The sequence below is a fragment of the Pithys albifrons genome, chromosome 1 (assembly GCF_047495875.1).
Source record: "Pithys albifrons albifrons isolate INPA30051 chromosome 1, PitAlb_v1, whole genome shotgun sequence".
In the NCBI taxonomy this organism is placed as follows: domain Eukaryota; kingdom Metazoa; phylum Chordata; class Aves; order Passeriformes; family Thamnophilidae; genus Pithys; species Pithys albifrons.
In genome coordinates this window covers 125,858,061-125,875,312 of record NC_092458.1, presented here as the reverse complement: position 1 = coordinate 125,875,312, position 17,252 = coordinate 125,858,061, and the positions used below count along the sequence as shown (strand labels likewise).

Sequence of the window (17,252 nt, the reverse complement as noted above, 5' to 3'; positions counted from 1 at the left end):
GAACTTGCCCAGCCTCAGGTCTGGTTAAGCCTGGCCTGGCCCTCCCAGTCTGATGCCCCCAGGCCAACTCTGCCCCCTCTGTGGAGAACGTGGGGCACCAACTCCAGGCAGGCATCAAACAGGAGCTGATTTTATGGGAAAGGGAGGAGAAGGAGTGATTTGGGTGGTAGAACTGGGCATTGTGCTCTGCTAGGGGTGGGCACTGCAGCACCTGCAGCAGCTGCTTCTCCTCCAGCCTGGAGGGCAGACTGGGTGCCAGAGCTGCTGGGCAGGGCTCAGCTGTGCCAGGGGTGGGCAGAGCTGCTGTCCAGGATGGACCTAAACCCAGGCCCAGCCCAGAAACCTCCATGGCCACAGTTTCTCCTTTTCCATGCATTTCCAGCCTGGTGGTGCTGCCCAATCCTGGATGGGCAAAGACTTCTAACCAGAATTACCTGACTCTGGGTTTGGTTTTCCTAATGAAAAACACACACAGAAAGTGCCTCGATGGTGAGTTCTGGTTCCTGTGGGTCACTCCTGTCTCCAACCCCAGCAAGACCTGAGGGACCATCAGCACGTGTGGTGCTGTGCCAGGGGTGCCCATTGTGGCTGTGGCTGCCCAGTTTGGGCACTGGTTCCTCACCAGCTTTCCCCAACTCGAGGTGTGGCTGAAATGGAGTCAGCAGCAGGGACTGGTTGGTTGTAGGAGCTGGTCTGGAAGAAACACAACTCAAGTTGTGCCTTTGCTTCACACTCAGAGTCAGGATGGTTGGGGGGTGGAGGGGACCTTGAGGTGACCCAGACCAAGCCCCTCCTGGAGCAGGTTCTCAGCACTGTGTCCAGCCAGACTTTGGGTGTCTGCAGAGCAGGAGACCCCAGGACTCCTTTGGGCAGCTCTGCCACCCTCAGGGGGACCCACCACAGCCACACACCCCCTGGGAGGCTTTGGCCATCCTGGGAGGCAGCTCAGGAACATTTTTCTCTGCTTGGCTTGGCCTGGCTCGTTCCCAGTTGTCTGATGGAGGGAGCACTGACCCCACATCTCCAGGCCCTTCAGGCATCCCCACACCCTCTGGGTCACCCCACACCCCTTTGGATTTCTCTCCTGGGAAAGGCAAGAGGAACCCGACAGAAAACTCTGACTCCAGGTGGAGTGAAACCCCCCTGGGCTGACTTTGTGTTCATTCTGACCCTGAGCATTCAATCCCCTTCTGCTGGGCTGTGCCCAGAGGAGAAAAGAGCAACTCTGTGTGCTGACCAAGGAATGGCCTTGGAATCATGGAATGCTTTGGGTTGGGAGGGATCTCAAAGATCATCCAGTTCAATCCCCCTGCCAAGGGTTCAGGACAGGCTGGACTGGGCTTGGAGCACCCTGGACTGGAGGGAGGTGTCCCTGCCAAGGGTTCAGGACAGGTGGGACTGGGCTTGGAGCACCCTGGGCTGGTGGGATCTGTCCCTGCCCATGACAGGGGTGGCACTGGTGGGCTTTGAGGTCCCTTCCCACCCAAACCATTCCAGGATTCTCTGACTCCTCTGCTGTTCCTCAGGAAGGTATTTTGGAGCAACTACAGAAGTTGTGGCTCTGCCTCAAGGCCGTACTTTGAGGTCTGACTTTCCTTACACCAAACTTGGAGTGAATTTTCACTGCCAGGGTTAAATCCATGGAAATGGGGGTAAGGAGGGATGGGGTGCTCAGGGCAGTGCCACCCCATGCCAGGTGGGCAGGGAGGGCTGCAGGGGCACAGCTGCACACCCTGAGCAGTGCCCAGGAGCTCAGAGGTTCCTGCAGGCTGGAATCTGCTCCTCCTGCTCCCATCTGGTGTCTGCTGGAGGGGAGAACCAGCACAGCAAGAAGGTCCACGTGGCTGCTCTGGAGAAAAGCTCCTCTGGGCCAACCACCACAAACCCGGAGACTTCCAGAGGAGAGGAAAAGGGAGGAAAAAGGAAACACTCAGGGCTGGTGCTGCCCCCGAGAGAGCCCCTTGGTGAGGGGGGCAAGGCTGCCCCCCACCATGGGCAGCACAGGAAGCTGTGGTTGTGTGGGCACAGCACGAGCAAACCATCCCCATTGTGTTAGTTCAATTAGCAGAAAGCAGCTTTAATTGTTGCTCCCCCAGGATGCAAAGCTTCCCTTCCCTCTGCTCTGCCCCTTCTCCTGGATGGGGGTGGTTTTGAGGACATTCCTTGTGAATGGAGGACTTTCCTCTCCCACCCTTACCCACCAATCTGGGGCAAATTCCTTCCAGCTTGGAGAGGACCTTTGGACAATTTGTTCTTTCTGTGCCATCAGGACATCTTTGATCTTTCTTCCTGTCTTGTGACAGTGCCACCAGCAAAACTGGTGTCTGACCATAAAACTTCTCTGCTTTCTGGTGTTTTGGGAGCAATTCCTGCCTGGAAAGGGTGGGCAGGCACTGGCAGGGGCTGCCCAGGGAGGGTTGGAGTGCCCAGCCCTGCAGGTGCCCAAGGCAGGACTGGCCGTGGCACTGAGTGCTCTGGGCTGGGGGACAAGGTGGGCATTGGGCACAGGGTGGGCTGCAGGGGCTGGCAGGGCTGTGCCAAGGTGGGCATCAGGCACAGGGTGGGCTGCAGGGGCTGGCAGGGCTTTGCCAAGGTGGGCATCAGGCACAGGGTGGGCTGCAGGGGCTGGCAGGGCTGTGCCAAGGTGGGCATCAGGCACAGGGTGGGCTGCAGGGGCTGGCAGGGCTTTGCCAGCCTCAGGGATTCAAGCCTGAGGAGCTTGTTTGGTTGGATGGGCTTTGTGAGTAAATCGTTTCCATTTTGCCACCTGCCCGAGCCGAGGTTGGGGTTTGGCAGTCCCACATTAGAGATCCCTTTGTCCAAGGTGAAGGGAGTGGGGGCTGATCAGCAGGAGAGAAAGGGAAAGCTTTGGGGGGACCTCAGTGTGGCCTTCCAGGAGCTGAAGGAGCCACGAGAAAGAAGGAGAGAGACCATTTGCAAGGGCTGGAAGGACAGGACAAGGGGAATGGCTTCAAAGTGCCAGAGGGCAGGGCTGGATGGGCTATTGGGAAGGAATTCATGGCTGGGAAGGTGGAGAGGGGCTGTGATGGAATTTCCAGAGCAGCTGTGGCTGCCCCATCCCTGAGAGTGTCCCAGACCAGGCTGGACAGGGCTTGGAGCAGCCTGGGCTGGTGGGAGGTGTCCCTGCCCATGGCAGGGGTGGCACTGGGTGGGCTTTGGGGTCCCCTTCCAACCCAAACCATTCCAGGATTCCATGTGCTCCCAGGGAGAGTGTCTGGGGTGGGATCCAGAGTCTGCCCTTCCTCCCTCTGCCAAAATTTTGGACTTAAATATCCATCCCAGTGTCACTGAGGGAGCCATAAAGCCCACCCAGTGCCACCCCTGCCATGGGCAGGGACACCTCCCACCAGCCCAGGCTGCTCCAAGCCCTGTCCAACCTGGCCTGGGACACTTCCAGGGATGGGGCAGCCACAGCTGCTCTGCCCACCCTGTGCCAGGGCCTCAGTCCAGAGTGGAGGGGAGGTTGTGGAGCCTTCCCTTGATAAAGACCCTTCATCTCTTTATATTCCAGGGGCACAGCAGCAGCTTTTCCAAGGGAGAGCAACAAGTCATTGAAAAAGTAAAGTATGTTTTCTACTCCCTTTACTTATTTCAGTATTTCTTTCCCCAAAACAGCAGCAAGGCCAATTTAAAAATGAAAGACTTGCAGGGCTGTTGTTCCAAGAGACCTGAAAGCTGCTGTGCTGGGCCATGTCCTTTGTCACCTTCCCCAGGGAAGCTGCCTGTGCTTCCTGAGGGATCCCATCACTCTGCAGGTTGTATTGGAACTGGAGGAGATGAAATCTTTGGCTACTGACAGATCCAGGAGGGCAAATTCTTGCCTGGAGTCGTAGTTATATGAAGATTATAAAAGCAATAGTCTGCCCTTGAGTCCCACCAAAGTCAAATAGAAGTTACACAGATGTTCCCAGAACATGGAATTTGCTCCAAGGAGGAGTTGTCCAGTTCTGCCTTCAGTGAGGAGCTGGGGTTGGGTTTGGATGCAGCCCTGGGGTGGCTCCTCCTTCATCCTCACACCCCAAAATTGTGGAATCACAGAATACCCTGAGCTGGGAGGGACCCCCAGGGACCATCCAGTGCCACCCTGGCCCTGCCCAGCACACCCCAACAGTCCCCCCTGCCCTGTCCCGTTGCCCAAAGGCTCCTGCAGCTCTGGCAGCCTCGGGGCCGTGCCCAAGTGTGCAAGATCCCAGGAGATGGATTTCACCTTCCACTGCCAGCTCCTGTTCCCAGGGGTTTTGCTGACACCTTTGCTGTTTCTAAAAACACCATTTCTGTTTCTAAAAATGCTTCCTGGACAGCTTTGGTCCCTCGTGTAGAGCCAAAGACACAGAGGGCAGGGGATGTTTGTGTGTGTGAGGGAGCAGGGGCAGGAGGAGACGGGTGAGGGGGCACAGACAGCAGCCCTGGAGGTGTCCCACCATCCCAGCATGTCCCTGGAGCAGGGGACACACTGGAGCTGTCCCACCATCCCAGCATGTCCAGCTGGAGCAGAGGGCACTGAGGGCAGAGCTCAGCAGGGGCTGCAGCTCCTCCCAAGGGGCAGCTCCATCTCTGAGCCCTGAGAGCAGGGCCAGGCCCAGGGCACAGCTGGAGCTGTGCCAGGGCAGGGGCAGGTGGGATCTCAGCCAAAGGCTCTTCCCCCAGAGGGTGGTGGGCACTGCCCAGGCTCCCCAGGGCAGTGGGCACGGCCCCGAGGCTGCCAGAGCTGCAGGAGCCTTTGGGCAATGGGACAGGGCAGGGGGGACTGTTGGGGTGTGCTGGGCAGGGCCAGGGTGGCAGTGGCTGGTCCCTGGGGGTCCCTCGCAGCTCAGAGTATTCCATGATTCCACAGTTCTTCCTGCCTGCCAGAGCCCATGGCACCCACGTGTGCCACCCTGGGAGCTCCCTGTGCCCCCCCAGCCCCTCCCACCTGGGCACCTGCAGCCAGACATGGGCATTGCCACTCCTGCCCTCCCCCAGCACAGCCACTCCAGGTGTTTCCCTGTTTGCCTCTCACCTTTAGCACTGAGCCAGGAGCCAGGGACAGGGACAGCCAGGGCACAGGGACAGGGGACAGGGACAGGGACAGCCAGGGCACAGGGACAGGGACAGCCAGTGGAGAGGGACAGGGGACAGGGACAGCTAGGGACAGGGACAGCCAGTGGAGAGGGACAGGGGACAGGGACAGCCAGAGGAGAGGGACAGGGGACAGGGACAGCCAGGGACAGGTACAGCCAGGGGAGAGGGACGGGGACAGGGGACAGGGACAGCCAGGGGAGAGGAACAGGGGACTGGGACAGCCAGGGACAGGGACAGCCAGGGGAGAGGGACAGCCAGGGGAGAGGGACAGCCAGGGGAGGGGGACAGCGACAGTCAGGGAACAGGGACAGGGACAGCTAGGGGAGAAGGATTGGGGACAGGGACAGCCAGGGGAGAGGGGCAGTGACAGTCAGGGGACAGAGATAACCAGGGCAGAGGGACAGTGACAGCCAGGGGATAGAGACAGTGACAGCCGGGGGACAGGGATAACCAGGGGAGAGGAACAGCGACAGCCAGGGGACAGGGACAGCCAGGGGACAGGGACAGCCAGGCTGCTGTCGCTGCCGGTGCCACGAGCCAGGGGACAGGGACAGCCAGGCTGCTGTCGCTGCAGGAGCCACGAGCCCGGAGCCAGGAGCAGCCTCTGGGCGTTTTCCAGCCTGGCATCGTCCAACTTCTCTCTCCAGGAGCTGCAGGAGAGCACCAGGTGTGTCCTGGCACTGGGAATGGCAGCTGGGGGTGGTGGAGGGCTGGGCAGCGGCGGGACCTGCCGGGCACGGAGCTGCCCTGATGGCACAGGGGCAGCCGGGGCTCTGCTGCAGAGTTTGTTGGCTGTTCCAGCCGTGCCAGGGCATTCCTGCCCCGGGGGACTGGCGGGGGGGAGCTGCATCCAGCAGGAGAATCGTGGCTGGGTGTGTTTGGGGAGGGGGTTTCTTGAAGGCTTAAGGGTTGGACTCGGTGACCCTCGTGGGTCCCTCCCAGTTCAGCATGTTCTGGGATTCTGCCTCAAACCAGTGGGACACCCACACGGTGTGTGAGGAAACTGCAGTTCTGTCCTGGGATCGGATCAACTGAGGGGTTTGGGGGGAATTCAGTGTCCCCCAGAGCCCAAATGCTGCTCCTTAAGGTCCCACAAGGGCCTGGAGTGCTGCCCAGGGGTAGGGATGGATGGCCCCGGGAGGGGTGGGGAGAGGTTCCACATTTCCTACAGGCAAGGAGGGGTTTCCACTTTGTGAACTTCAGCTCTGTCCATTTGGCTCTGCCTTCTCCTGGGATGTGCTGCTGGTCCATCTCAGGCAGGAGCCTGTCCTGGATGCTGCACTGTCACAACAATCCCAGCAGCTGGAGGGAGGGAAATGGGTCTGCCTTGTGCAATCCCTGACCTGCAGAACGTCGTCTGAGCTGCTCAGCCCTGAAGGAATGGCAGGGAAAGGAGCCAGGGAGGTCAGCAGGTCCTTTGTGGGCCTGGAAAAGGTTGTTGTTGGCAGAAAATTTCGGGAAGGGGAGGATGAGCTGGGCTGACTGCTGTGAGTGTAGCACAGGCTGGTTGTGTCAGCAGGGCAGGAGAAGGTCCTGGAGAGCTGCAGTTCCCAAAGGGGAGGGTTCCCCTGGAATCCCTCTGTTTCTGCTGCTGGATTAGGGATGATTTTGGCAGAGTGGGGACAGAGAGTGTTGGAGATGTTTGCTCAGCAGGGATTGGAATGGGTGTCCTTGGTTTGGGGGAGCTGAGGGAGTGGCACCAGTGGGGCACAGCAGCAAAACTCAAAGTGCCATCATTTCCCCAGACTGGTTCCCACACTGGCAGCTCATGGCAAAGCTGGTGAGATGGTGGCAAAGCTGGTGAAGTGCTGGCAAAGCTGGTGAAGTGCTGGCAAAGCTGGTGAGATATGGCAAAGCTGGTGAAGTGCTGGCAAAGCTGGTGAGATATGGCAAAGCTGGTGAAGTGCTGGCTGTGCTGGCACGTGGCAAGGCAGGAAATGACTCTGCTTGGGAGTAAGGAAAACAATTAGTTAGAAAAGTGCATTAAAATGATGAATTAGAAAAGTGATGAGGAAAGTTCTGTCATTTCCAGCAGGAACCTCTTGAGCACAAGCCCTGTGAGGAGAGGCTGAGGGAGCTGGGGGTGGTCAGGCTGGAGAAGAGGAGGCTCAGGGGGGACCTCAGCACTGTCTGGAACTGCCTGACAGGAGGTTGTGCCCAGGTGGGGGTTGGTCTCTTCTCCCAGGCACTCAGCAATAGGACAAGGGGGCACGATGGGCTCAAGCTCTGCCAGGGGAAATTGAAGTTGGAGAGCAGGAAAAACTTCTTTGCAGAGAGAGTGCTCAGGGATTGGAATGGGCTGCCCAGAGAGGGGGTGGATTCCCCATCCCTGGAGGTGTTTAAGGTGAGACTGGATGTAGCTCTGAGTGCCCTGGGCTGGTGATCAGAGTGGGGTTGGACTGGATGATTTTGGAGGTCTCTTCCAACCCAGCTGACTCCATGACTCCATGACTCCATGATTCCATGATTCCGTGATTCCGTGACTCCATGACTCCATGACCCCATCACCCCATGTCTCCATGTCCCCATGACTCCATGACTCCATGACCCCATGATTCCATGACTCCATGACCCCATGATTCCATGACCCCGTGATTCCATGACTCCATATCTCCATGTCTCCATGATTCTATGACTCCGTGACCCCATGATTCCATGACCCCGTGATTCCATGATTCCATGACTCCATGTCTCCATGATTCCATGCCTCCATGACCCCATGACCCCATGACCCCATGACTCCATGACCCCATGATTCCATGACTCCATATCTCCATGTCTCCATGACCCCATGACCCCATGACCCCATGATTCAATGACTCCATGTCTCCATGACCCCATGACCCCATGACTCCATGATCTGATGGCTGCTCCTGGGTTTCATCCTGTTCCAGACCAGCTGCCCCCCGGAAGGCGCGTGTAGGACCCAACCCCAAGATGCTGGTGCTGTCCAACAGCACGGCCCTGAACCTGCTGCTCTCCAAGCTGCTCCAGGACTACCTGGAGCGCACCAACAGCTCTGCCCCCGCCCAGGTGGGCAGTGCCCGCAGCACCAGCAGCCTGGAGATCATCTACGTGCTGCTCATGGTGGGGCTCTTCGGCTTCTTCACGGCGGGTGTGCTGGTGACCCACCTGCGTGCCCGCGGCGCCCCGGGCACCGCCGAGCCCTACGACACCCACCTGGCCAAGGAGAGCTGGCACAGGAAGGACAGGCAGTACCTGCAGGCCAAGGTGCTGGAGAGCTACAAGCTGTGCTGTGTCCTGGAGAACCAGCTGGCTGTGGAGCAGCCTGGGGCACAGATCCCCGAGGAGAAATCCTCCTGAGGGGGCGACGGGCACGGCTCCTCTGGGAGGGTCTTGCCCACCTGCAGAGCACCAGGCCGTGAATGGTCAGGAGTTGGTGGTGGGGCTGTGAGCTCTGGTGCTGCAGGAGCTCCTGGTGGCTCACTGGGGTCTGTGAGGTTGAGGAGGACACACACATGGGGAGGATCTCGGGATCATCAACTTCAACTCCTGCAAAATGCCCCCAGACTGGAGGAGGGCAGGGGTACAGCGGGCATGAGAAGAAATTCCAGCCCTGGAAGTGCCCAAGGCCGGGTTGGGTAACCTGCCCCATGGAAGGTGTCCCTGCCCATGGCAGAGGGTGGTGTGTGATGATCCTTAAAATCCTTCCGATCCAAACCGTTCCGGGATTCTGGAATTCTAAACCAAGGGAACTGTTGGTGTTGCCAAGGGGAAATTAGGGCCCAATTAGCACCAGATTGGAATCATTTCCAAGCACGGCTTGGACAATCATTTCCAAGTAAGAACAATTCATTTCAGGAGAAGCAGCTGAAATATTCCATTTGCCTTTTCATCCAGCACGGGGTAATTCCAGTGCTGTGGATTTCCTGTTTCTCTCTGAATCCTGCACCTCTTTGCCATGAAATCTTAGGAAAAAATTCTTTTTTTTTTTCTCTGACAACTCTTTCTGTGGGAAAATAAAGACTTTGGATGGAAACCTTTTAGTGACTGTTGTAGATGTGGCACTTGGGGACGTGGGTTAGTGGTGGGCTTGGCACTGCTGGGTTGGGGGTTGGACTTGAAGATCTCAGAGGGTTTCTCCAGCCTAATCTATAGCAGGACCCCCAGCCTGGCCCTGCTGGTTCCTTCTGCTTCTCCTCGTGGATGGGGCTGATCCTGGGGGGCAATATCCATGTCCAAGGGCTCAGCAGCCCCAGGGGCTGTTCCAGTGTGGGACAATTCCTGAGGTTCAATCCTAAATAATTCCTGCACAGGAGCCCAGTGCCAGCCCATGGCTGGGAAGGGCATTTCCACCCTGGCAAGAGCAGCCCACGAGGTTTGGGCTGTTCAATCAGTGCCTGTGGCAGCTCCTGCAGCTCCAGGAGCAGCTCCCTGTGCTCTCTCCTGGCATCCAGCACAAAATCCATGCCAGGAAGGGCTTCCCGGCCTTGGCTTCCTTGCCCTCCTTGCCAGGCAGTGTCTGCCCAGCTGGGGGGCACAGGGCACCAAATCCAGCTCCTGTGCCAGCAGCTTTCCATCTCTCCAGGAGCAGGAGGGGCACATCTCCCCTGGGCATGGCAATGCTCAGAATAACAGCCTTGCCAGCTTGAAATCTGAGGACTTTTTTTTTGTTTGGGATGAAAGAAACAACAGTCTTGGCAGGAGTGGGGGTTTTATTCCTGCTCTGCAGATACACATCCCATTTTTAGCTCCTGGAGAGGAAGGAGAAGTGGGAAAGGCCTGGGAGTTGTGCAGAGCAGCTGCTTCCAAGGCAGAGATTTTGGGTGGGCAGCAGTACCAGGCCCAGCACTTCCCTTTCCCAGGCACTTCTTCAGCTCTGCTCTTTCATTTCAATAACCTTCCAGCCAGGTTTGTCTTCTCAGGACACTTCAAACCCTTCAGGCTTGTTTTCTTTCAAAGCCATTTCTGCAGAGCATCAGTGTGGGGACGAGACCCACGTTCTCAGTGCCTCGAAGAGCTTGGAAAGCTCCCTGAGCTTCCTTCTCCAGGGCCCTTTTCCCTCCAGAGCAGTGAAACCCAGCCCAGCTTTGGGCCAAGGTGGGTTCCTTGGCCTGGATCCTCTTTGGGGACCTCACAGAGCAGCCTGGCTGGGACCTGCATGGCCTGGGACAGTCTGTCCATGCAAAGGTTGGGTTGGAATCTGCCTACAAATGGCCTCTAATTCCATGAAACCCTTTAATTCCATGAAACCCTTTATGTCCATGAAACCCTTAAGTCCATGAAACCCTTAAGACCATGAAACCCTTTATGTCCATGAAACCCTTAAGTCCATGAAACCCTTTCATTCCATGAAACCCTTTCATTCCATGAAACCCTTAAGTCCATGAAACCCTTTCATTCCATGAAACCCCTGAAGGTGAAGCTCCTCCAAGGGCTCCTCCTGCTGCTCTCCCTCCCCCCCAGGTGGTTTCAGGGATTTTGGGGCTCACTCTATTCCAGCAGCTCTGGGGTGTTATTTGTGGCCAGGGGGATTTGTGCCACCATAACTTGTATCCCATATTTTTTTTCTTGCACCAGCTCTGCCTTTGGATGGATTTAAACCGGAGAGGAGCCACCAGAACTCCAAGTGGCTTTTCCTGTGTCCCCCTTTGGTGGCACATTTAGGCACCCCCTGGGGGTTCTCACATTACTTTGGTAGTTCTCTTTCCCCTCTTGGTTTCTTCACTTGCACAAAGCAATAAGATCTGCTTTGCACAGAGTGCTCGTGGCCTCAGCTGCTGTTCCTCCCTCCCAACCTGTTCCACAAGCCCAGGGGAAGGTGGTGCCCCCACCCCTGGGCACCCACTCACCCGTCCCCTCTACACCCAATTAAGCAGGGCCAGGTGCTGGGAGATCTCCCAGAGCACCCAGAGCTGGGAAACACCAGAGTGCCAGGCAGGAATTCACCCCCCCAGCAAACTCCCAGGGTGTCCATGCCCCTGGCTGGTTGGGCTCTGGGGTGGGCAGTGCCCATGGCTCAGCCTGGGGGCACCAATCGCTTCCTCCTCTGCAGCACCTCCCGGGGGGCACCCAGGCCTGTGCCCCCCAAAGTGCCAGGGAACTGCTGCAATGACTCCAGAGGAAGCCACAGAGTGACCCCAGGGCTGGAGCTCCCCTGGCATGAGAGAACTGGGGTGCCCACCTGGAGAAGGAAAGGCTCCAAGGAGACCTGAGAGCCTCTCCCAGTGCCCAAAGGGGCTCCAGGAGAGCTGGAGAGGGACTGGGGACAAGGGATGGAGGGACAGGACAAGGGAATGGCTCTCACTGCCAGAGGGCAGGGATGGATGGGATATTGGGAAGGAATTGCTGGCTGGGAGGGTGGGCAGGGGCTGGCACAGGTTGGGCAGAGCAGCTGTGGCTGCCCCATCCCTGGGAGTGTCCACACTGGGCTGGCACAGGACCCATCTCTGATTTTATGTCGTGGGAGAAACAGGACTCAGTGCCCAGGGAGTGCCCAGAAATGTGTGATCAATTCACTTGCTCATCTTCTCTGCCATAGACCAAAGACCAGCAACCAAGTTGGCACAGAATGCCCATCAAACAGAGCTCACATTTTGTGTTCTGCTGCTTGTTGGGGACATGGAACAATTTGAAACCCTTTAGACAACTGTTGCACTTTCTTTGGCCCAAACTTTCCAAGTCTTTTACTCAGGAGACATAAAAGAGCCAAAGAGACTGGCAGAGGTTTGTTTTGCTCTGGTCGGGCTGTGCCCCAGGGCACAGGGACAGGAGCAGAGGGCACAGCCTCAGGCTGGGTCAGGGCAGGGGCAGGGGGCACAGCAGCAGGAATTTCTGCCTGGAAAGGGTGGGCAGGCACTGGCAGGGGCTGCCCAGGAAGGTTTGGAGTGCCCAGCCCTGGAGGTGCCCAAGGCAGGACTGGCCATGGCACTGAGTGCTCTGGGCTGGGGGACAAGGTGGGCATCGGGCAGAGGGTGGGCTCCAGGGGCTGGCAGGGCTTTGCCAAGGTGGGCATCAGGCACAGGGTGGGCTCCAGGGGCTGGCAGAGCTTTGCCAAGTGGGCATGGGGCACAGGGTGGGCTGCAGGGGCTGGCAGGGCTTTGCCAAGGTGGGCATGGGGCACAGGGTGGGCTGCAGGGGCTGGCAGAGCTTTGCCAAGGTGGGCATTGGACACAGGGTGGGCTCCAGGGGCTGGCAGGGCTTTTCCAGCCTCAGGGATCCTGGGATTCAGCAGGAAGAGCATTTTGCTTTGATGCCCTGCAGTGCCCCCAGAGTGTGAGGGCACTGCCCAGGGGGCTCAGGCAGCAGCTTCTCTCCTGTGCCCGTTTTGAAGGTTCTGCCTTGAACAGTTGCCCATTAACCTGGAATTTGGGTGGCACGAACCCCCAGGAATGGGGACAGGATTCGGGGCTGCCCCTCTTGGAGGGCAGAGTCAGTGCCATGTCTTGGGGGAGAAGCTCCATGGCAGCTTTCATGGGGTCATGTGGCCACTGAGTCGCCCAGAAGGTGCCCCTGTGCCCTTTGCTGGGGTGGGAGGCTGAGGATGGAGAATCATGGAATGGTTTGGGTGGGAAGGGACCCCAAAGCCCACCCAGGGGCACCTGGCAGGGGCACCTTCCACCAGCCAGGTTGCTCCAAGCCCTGTCCAACCTGGCCTGGGACACTCCCAGGGATGGGGCAGCCACAGCTGCTCTGCCCACCCTGTGCCAGGGCCTGCCCACCCTCCCAGCCAGCAATTCCTGCCCAATAACCAATCCAACCTGCCCTCTGGCAGGTCAAACCCACTGTCCTGTCCCTCTGGGTCCCCAGCTCAGCTTTAGGCCAGCCAGGTGCCAGCCCCAGCTGGCATTTGGAGCCCAAGGTGCCCAAGCAGTGGCTCAGAGTGGTTTCTATCCAGGAAACCCAGAGATGCCCAAACTGAGGGCTCATGTTTTGACTCCCCTCCAAAATCTCCCCTCTCTTCCCCCCATCCTGGAGAGCTTCAGACTCTGATTTCCCACCCCATGGAGAACCTGCAGGAGGTGGCACTACCCAAAGCCCTGAGAGCTGCAGCCCCTCAGACTCCAGAGTGCAGCTGGAAACCACTTTGCAGCCCGAGATGGGGAGTTCAAAGTGAGTTATCAGGGTCATCTTTCTTGGCAGCTGGCTGGGCCAGACCTGCTAAACCTGGAGCCATGTCCACAGGCCAGCAGGAGGAAGCAGATACAGAGAGAAGATAGGGGCAATCAGAGGCAGGCAGAACATTCTTGGCAGCTGCTAACGGGGCGTATCTCACACAGCTTTGCTCTGGCATCCTGTTTGTGTTTTACACGTCATTATCAGCTCCCCAAACTCAGCCCGGAGCTCCTCACCCAGCTGGAGCCACCATGGGAACCATCATGGACCCCTCATGGGAACCCTCCATGGAGCCATCATGGGAGCCCTCCATGGGAACCATCATGGACCCCTCATGGGAACCCTTCATAGGAACCCTCCATGGAGCCATCATGGGAACCCTTCATAGGAACCCTCCATGGACTCCTCATGGAAACCCTCCATGGGAACCCTCCATGGAGCCATCATGGGAACCCTTCATAGGAACCCTCCATGGAGCCATCATAGGAACCATCATGGACCCCTCATGGGAGTCCTTTATGAAGCCATTGTGGGAACCCTCCATGGAGCAACCATGGGAACCCTCAATGGGAACCCTCCATGGGAACCCTCCATGGAGCCCTCATGGGAACCCTCCATGGGAACCCTCCATGGAGCCCTCATGGGAACCCTCCATGGGAACCCTCCATGGAGCCCTCATGGGAACACTCCATGGGAACCCTCCATGGAGCCCTCATGGGAACCCTCCATGGGAACCCTCCATGGAGCCCTCGTGGGAACCCTCCATGGGAACCCTCCATGGAGCCACCATGGGAACACTCCATGGGAACCCTCCATGGAGCCATCATGGGAACCCCCCATGGATTCCTCATGGGAACCCTCCATGAGAACCCTCAATGGAGCCATCATGGGAACCCTCCATGGAGAGATTGTGGGAACACTCCATGGGAACCCTCCATGGAGCCATCATGGGAACCCTCCATGGGAAACCTCCATGGAGACACCATGGGAACCCCCCATAGATTCCTCATGGGAACCCTCTATGGAGCCCTCATGGGAACCCTCCATGGGAATCATCATGGGCCCCTCATGGAAACCCTCCATGGAAACCCTCCATGGGAACCCTCCATGGGGCCATTATGGGAACCCTCCATGGGAACCCTCCACAGAGCCTTTCTCAACACTCTGCTCCAGGGAGCAGCACAAACTGCCTGGCACAGGAGACCATGGGAGGTCAGGCTGTGGGTCACTGGGGATGTGGGCAGGGACCATCCAGAAGGACCTGGGCAAGCTCCAGGAGCAGCCCCTGGGAATCTCCTGAGGTTGAACAAGGCCAAGGGCTGGTGCTGCACCTGGGCTGGGACATCCCTGGGATCAATCCAGGCTGGGGATGAGCAGACAGAGCAGGACTTGGGAGTGCTGGTGGGGGAGAGCATGTCCCAGATCTGGTCCACCTCAAAGCCCCCCCAGTGCCACCCCTGCCATGGGCAGGGACACCTCCCACCAGCCCAGGCTGCTCCAAGCCCTGTCCAACCTGGCCTGGGACACTGCCAGGGATGGGGCAGCCACAGCTGCTCTGCCCACCCTGTGCCAGGGCCTGCCCACCCTCCCAGCCACCAATTCCTTCCCAATATCCCATCCAGCCCTGCCCTCTGGCACTTTGAAGCCATTCCCCTTGTCCTGTCCCTCCATCCCTTGCCCCAAGTCTCTCTCCATCTTTCCTGTGGCTCCTTCAGCTCCTGGAAGGCCACACTGAGGTCCCCCCAAAGCTTCTCTTCTCCAGGCTGGGCAATGCCAGCTGTGCCAGCCTTTCTTGCCATCCAGTCAATGAATTCTCAGCATGTGACACTTCTGATTTTGTCTCTATATTCACTTTTCATACTTTTACACAAGGAAATCCAAACTCCTTATCCCAGCCTGAGCATCCATCCTGACGTGGAGTGTCCCAGGCCAGGCTGGACAGGGCTTGGAGCAGCCTGGGCTGGTGGGAGGTGTCCCTGCCATGGCAGGGGTGGCACTGGGTGGGCTTTGGGGTCCCTCCCATGGTTCTGTGATTCCTTCCTTCCTTCCTCTCTCCAACTTCAGGCACTTTTCCTTCCTGGCCTTCCATGGGAAGCAGCTCAGGCAGGGCCTCACCCCCATTCAGGTTCCTCCTCTGTTTTTGGGGGGATTTGCAGACAATTAAATCATCTGTGAAATTTTAGAGATGGAATAAAAAGCTGCCACCCCCTGAGGGGTTTATCAGGTGATCTGGGAGTTTATTCCCCAAATTTAATGGGTTTTCTTCCACTGAGGTTTCCTGAGAGGAGGAGGAGTCTACACCTCCTGCAGGGAGCAGACCAGGGTGTCCCAGTTGCTGACCAGTTGCTGACCAGTCAAACCCCAGTGCAGGTGGCTCAGAATAACCCATTTTATCTGGAAATCTCCAGGGAAGGGGGAGGAGGAAACTGGGAATTGCAGTGCTGGGGACAACCCAGGCCAGCCTGTCCAGCTGCCACTGTGTGTGGCCACCCCCAGATGTCACCCTGTCGTGGTCCTGCACAGACATTCCTGCTCTGGTGGCACCTCCTGCTTCTATTTTTGGGCCTTCCTGGGCAGATCCCAGAGGGTGTTCCAGCCTTTGGATTTAGGAATGTGCAGCTCCCCATGGCAGGAGGTGGAACGCGGTGATCTTTAAGGTCCCTTCCGACCCTTCCACCCTGTGGCGGTTTTGGGAACTCCAAGTCGACGTCTGAGGAACTCCCGGAGCAGAAACGATGCCCCGAAGGGCACCCACCCCCCCAGCTGCGGGCACAGGGCAGCACCCACAGCTCTGTGCCTTGCCCTGCCACCTCCTCTCACCCCTGGCTGGGGTGAAACAGAGAGCAAAGGGCTTGGGGCAGTTCCTTGGCCATTGGCAGTGCCCTGGGGCAGTTCCTCGGGGCAGTTCCATGGCTGTTGGCAGTGCCCTGGGGCAGTTCCATGGCCGTTGGCCGTGCCCTGGGGCAGTTCCATGGCCGTTGGCCGTGCCCTGGGGCAGTTCCATGGCCGTTGGCAGTGCCCTAGGGCAGTTCCATGGCTGTTGGCAGTGCCCTGGGGCAGTTCCATGGCCGTTGGCCGTGCCCTGGGGCAGTTCCATGGCCGTTGGCAGTGCCCTAGGGCAGTTCCATGGCTGTTGGCAGTGCCCTGGGGCAGTTCCATGGCTGTTGGCCGTGCCCTGGGGCAGTTCCTTGGGGCAGTTCCATGGCCATTGGTAGTGCCCTGGGGCAGTTCCTTGGGGCAGTTCCATGGCTGTTGGCAGTGCCCTGGGGCAGTTCCATGGCTGTTGGCCGTGCCCTGGGGCAGTTCCATGGCCGTTGGCAGTGCCCTAGGGCAGTTCCTTGGGGCAGTTCCATGGCCATTGGTAGTGCCCTGGGGCAGTTCCTTGGGGCAGTTCCATGGCTGTTGGCAGTGCCCTGGGGCAGTTCCATGGCTGTTGGCCGTGCCCTGGGGCAGTTCCATGGCCGTTGGCAGTGCCCTAGGGCAGTTCCATGGCTGTTGGCAGTGCCCTGGGGCAGTTCCTTGGGGCAGTTCCATGGCCATTGGCAGTGCCCTGGGGCAGTTCCATGGCCGTTGCCAGTGCCCTGGGGCAGTTCCATGGCCATTGCAGTGTCCCCACAGACAATTCCAGGCTCCAGGTGCCAGTTTGCCCACTCAGCTCTCTCCTGCCGGGCTGGCACAGCTGGCACTGCGCTGGCACCGCTGCCCCCAGCGGGATGTTTTCTCCCTCATGCTCAGCCTGTGGCAGCAACAGGATGTGAAGCACAGGATGGGAGCGGCAGGAGCTGTTCCTGCTGCCCTGGGGGTGGCACTGCCCACTGGCGGTGCCTGGCCAGGAGCCAGGAACGTGAGCATGGACCACAACAAACGTGGGTCACTCTCTGTTTGCTCCGTGGGGACAATTGAAGGGCACCAAGCAGAGCTTTGCCAGCGGGAGGTGACTCAGGGGTGGCAGGAGGTGGCACTGGCACGGAGCCAACCAGCGCCTGGCACGGGGGATGAATCAGGAGCTGAGGAGGGCCGGGCACAGCCTGGAGCACATTCTGCTGCCTCCCGGTGCTGAGGGGTCACAGCAGCACCAAACCCTCCCTGGGGTG

The 17,252-nt window shown here is 58.6% G+C and overlaps 1 protein-coding gene across 1 annotated transcript; it reads left to right on the top strand.

The window, feature by feature from the left end:
- The first annotated feature begins 5,263 nt into the window (after positions 1–5,263).
- KCNE1 (potassium voltage-gated channel subfamily E regulatory subunit 1) lies at positions 5,264–9,087 on the top strand. The gene is made up of 2 exons (XM_071573822.1): positions 5,264–5,749; positions 7,977–9,087. Exon 2 carries the CDS (start codon positions 8,020–8,022, stop codon positions 8,404–8,406), a length of 387 nt encoding a protein of 128 aa, XP_071429923.1. The 5' UTR covers positions 5,264–5,749; positions 7,977–8,019; the 3' UTR covers positions 8,407–9,087.
- The last annotated feature ends 8,165 nt before the right edge of the window (positions 9,088–17,252 follow it).

What these genes read in the sequence shown, in the direction of transcription:
- KCNE1 (XM_071573822.1), top strand. Translation starts at nt 8,020, where the DNA reads ATGCTGGTGCTGTCCAACAGCACGGCCCTGAACCTGCTGCTCTCCAAG.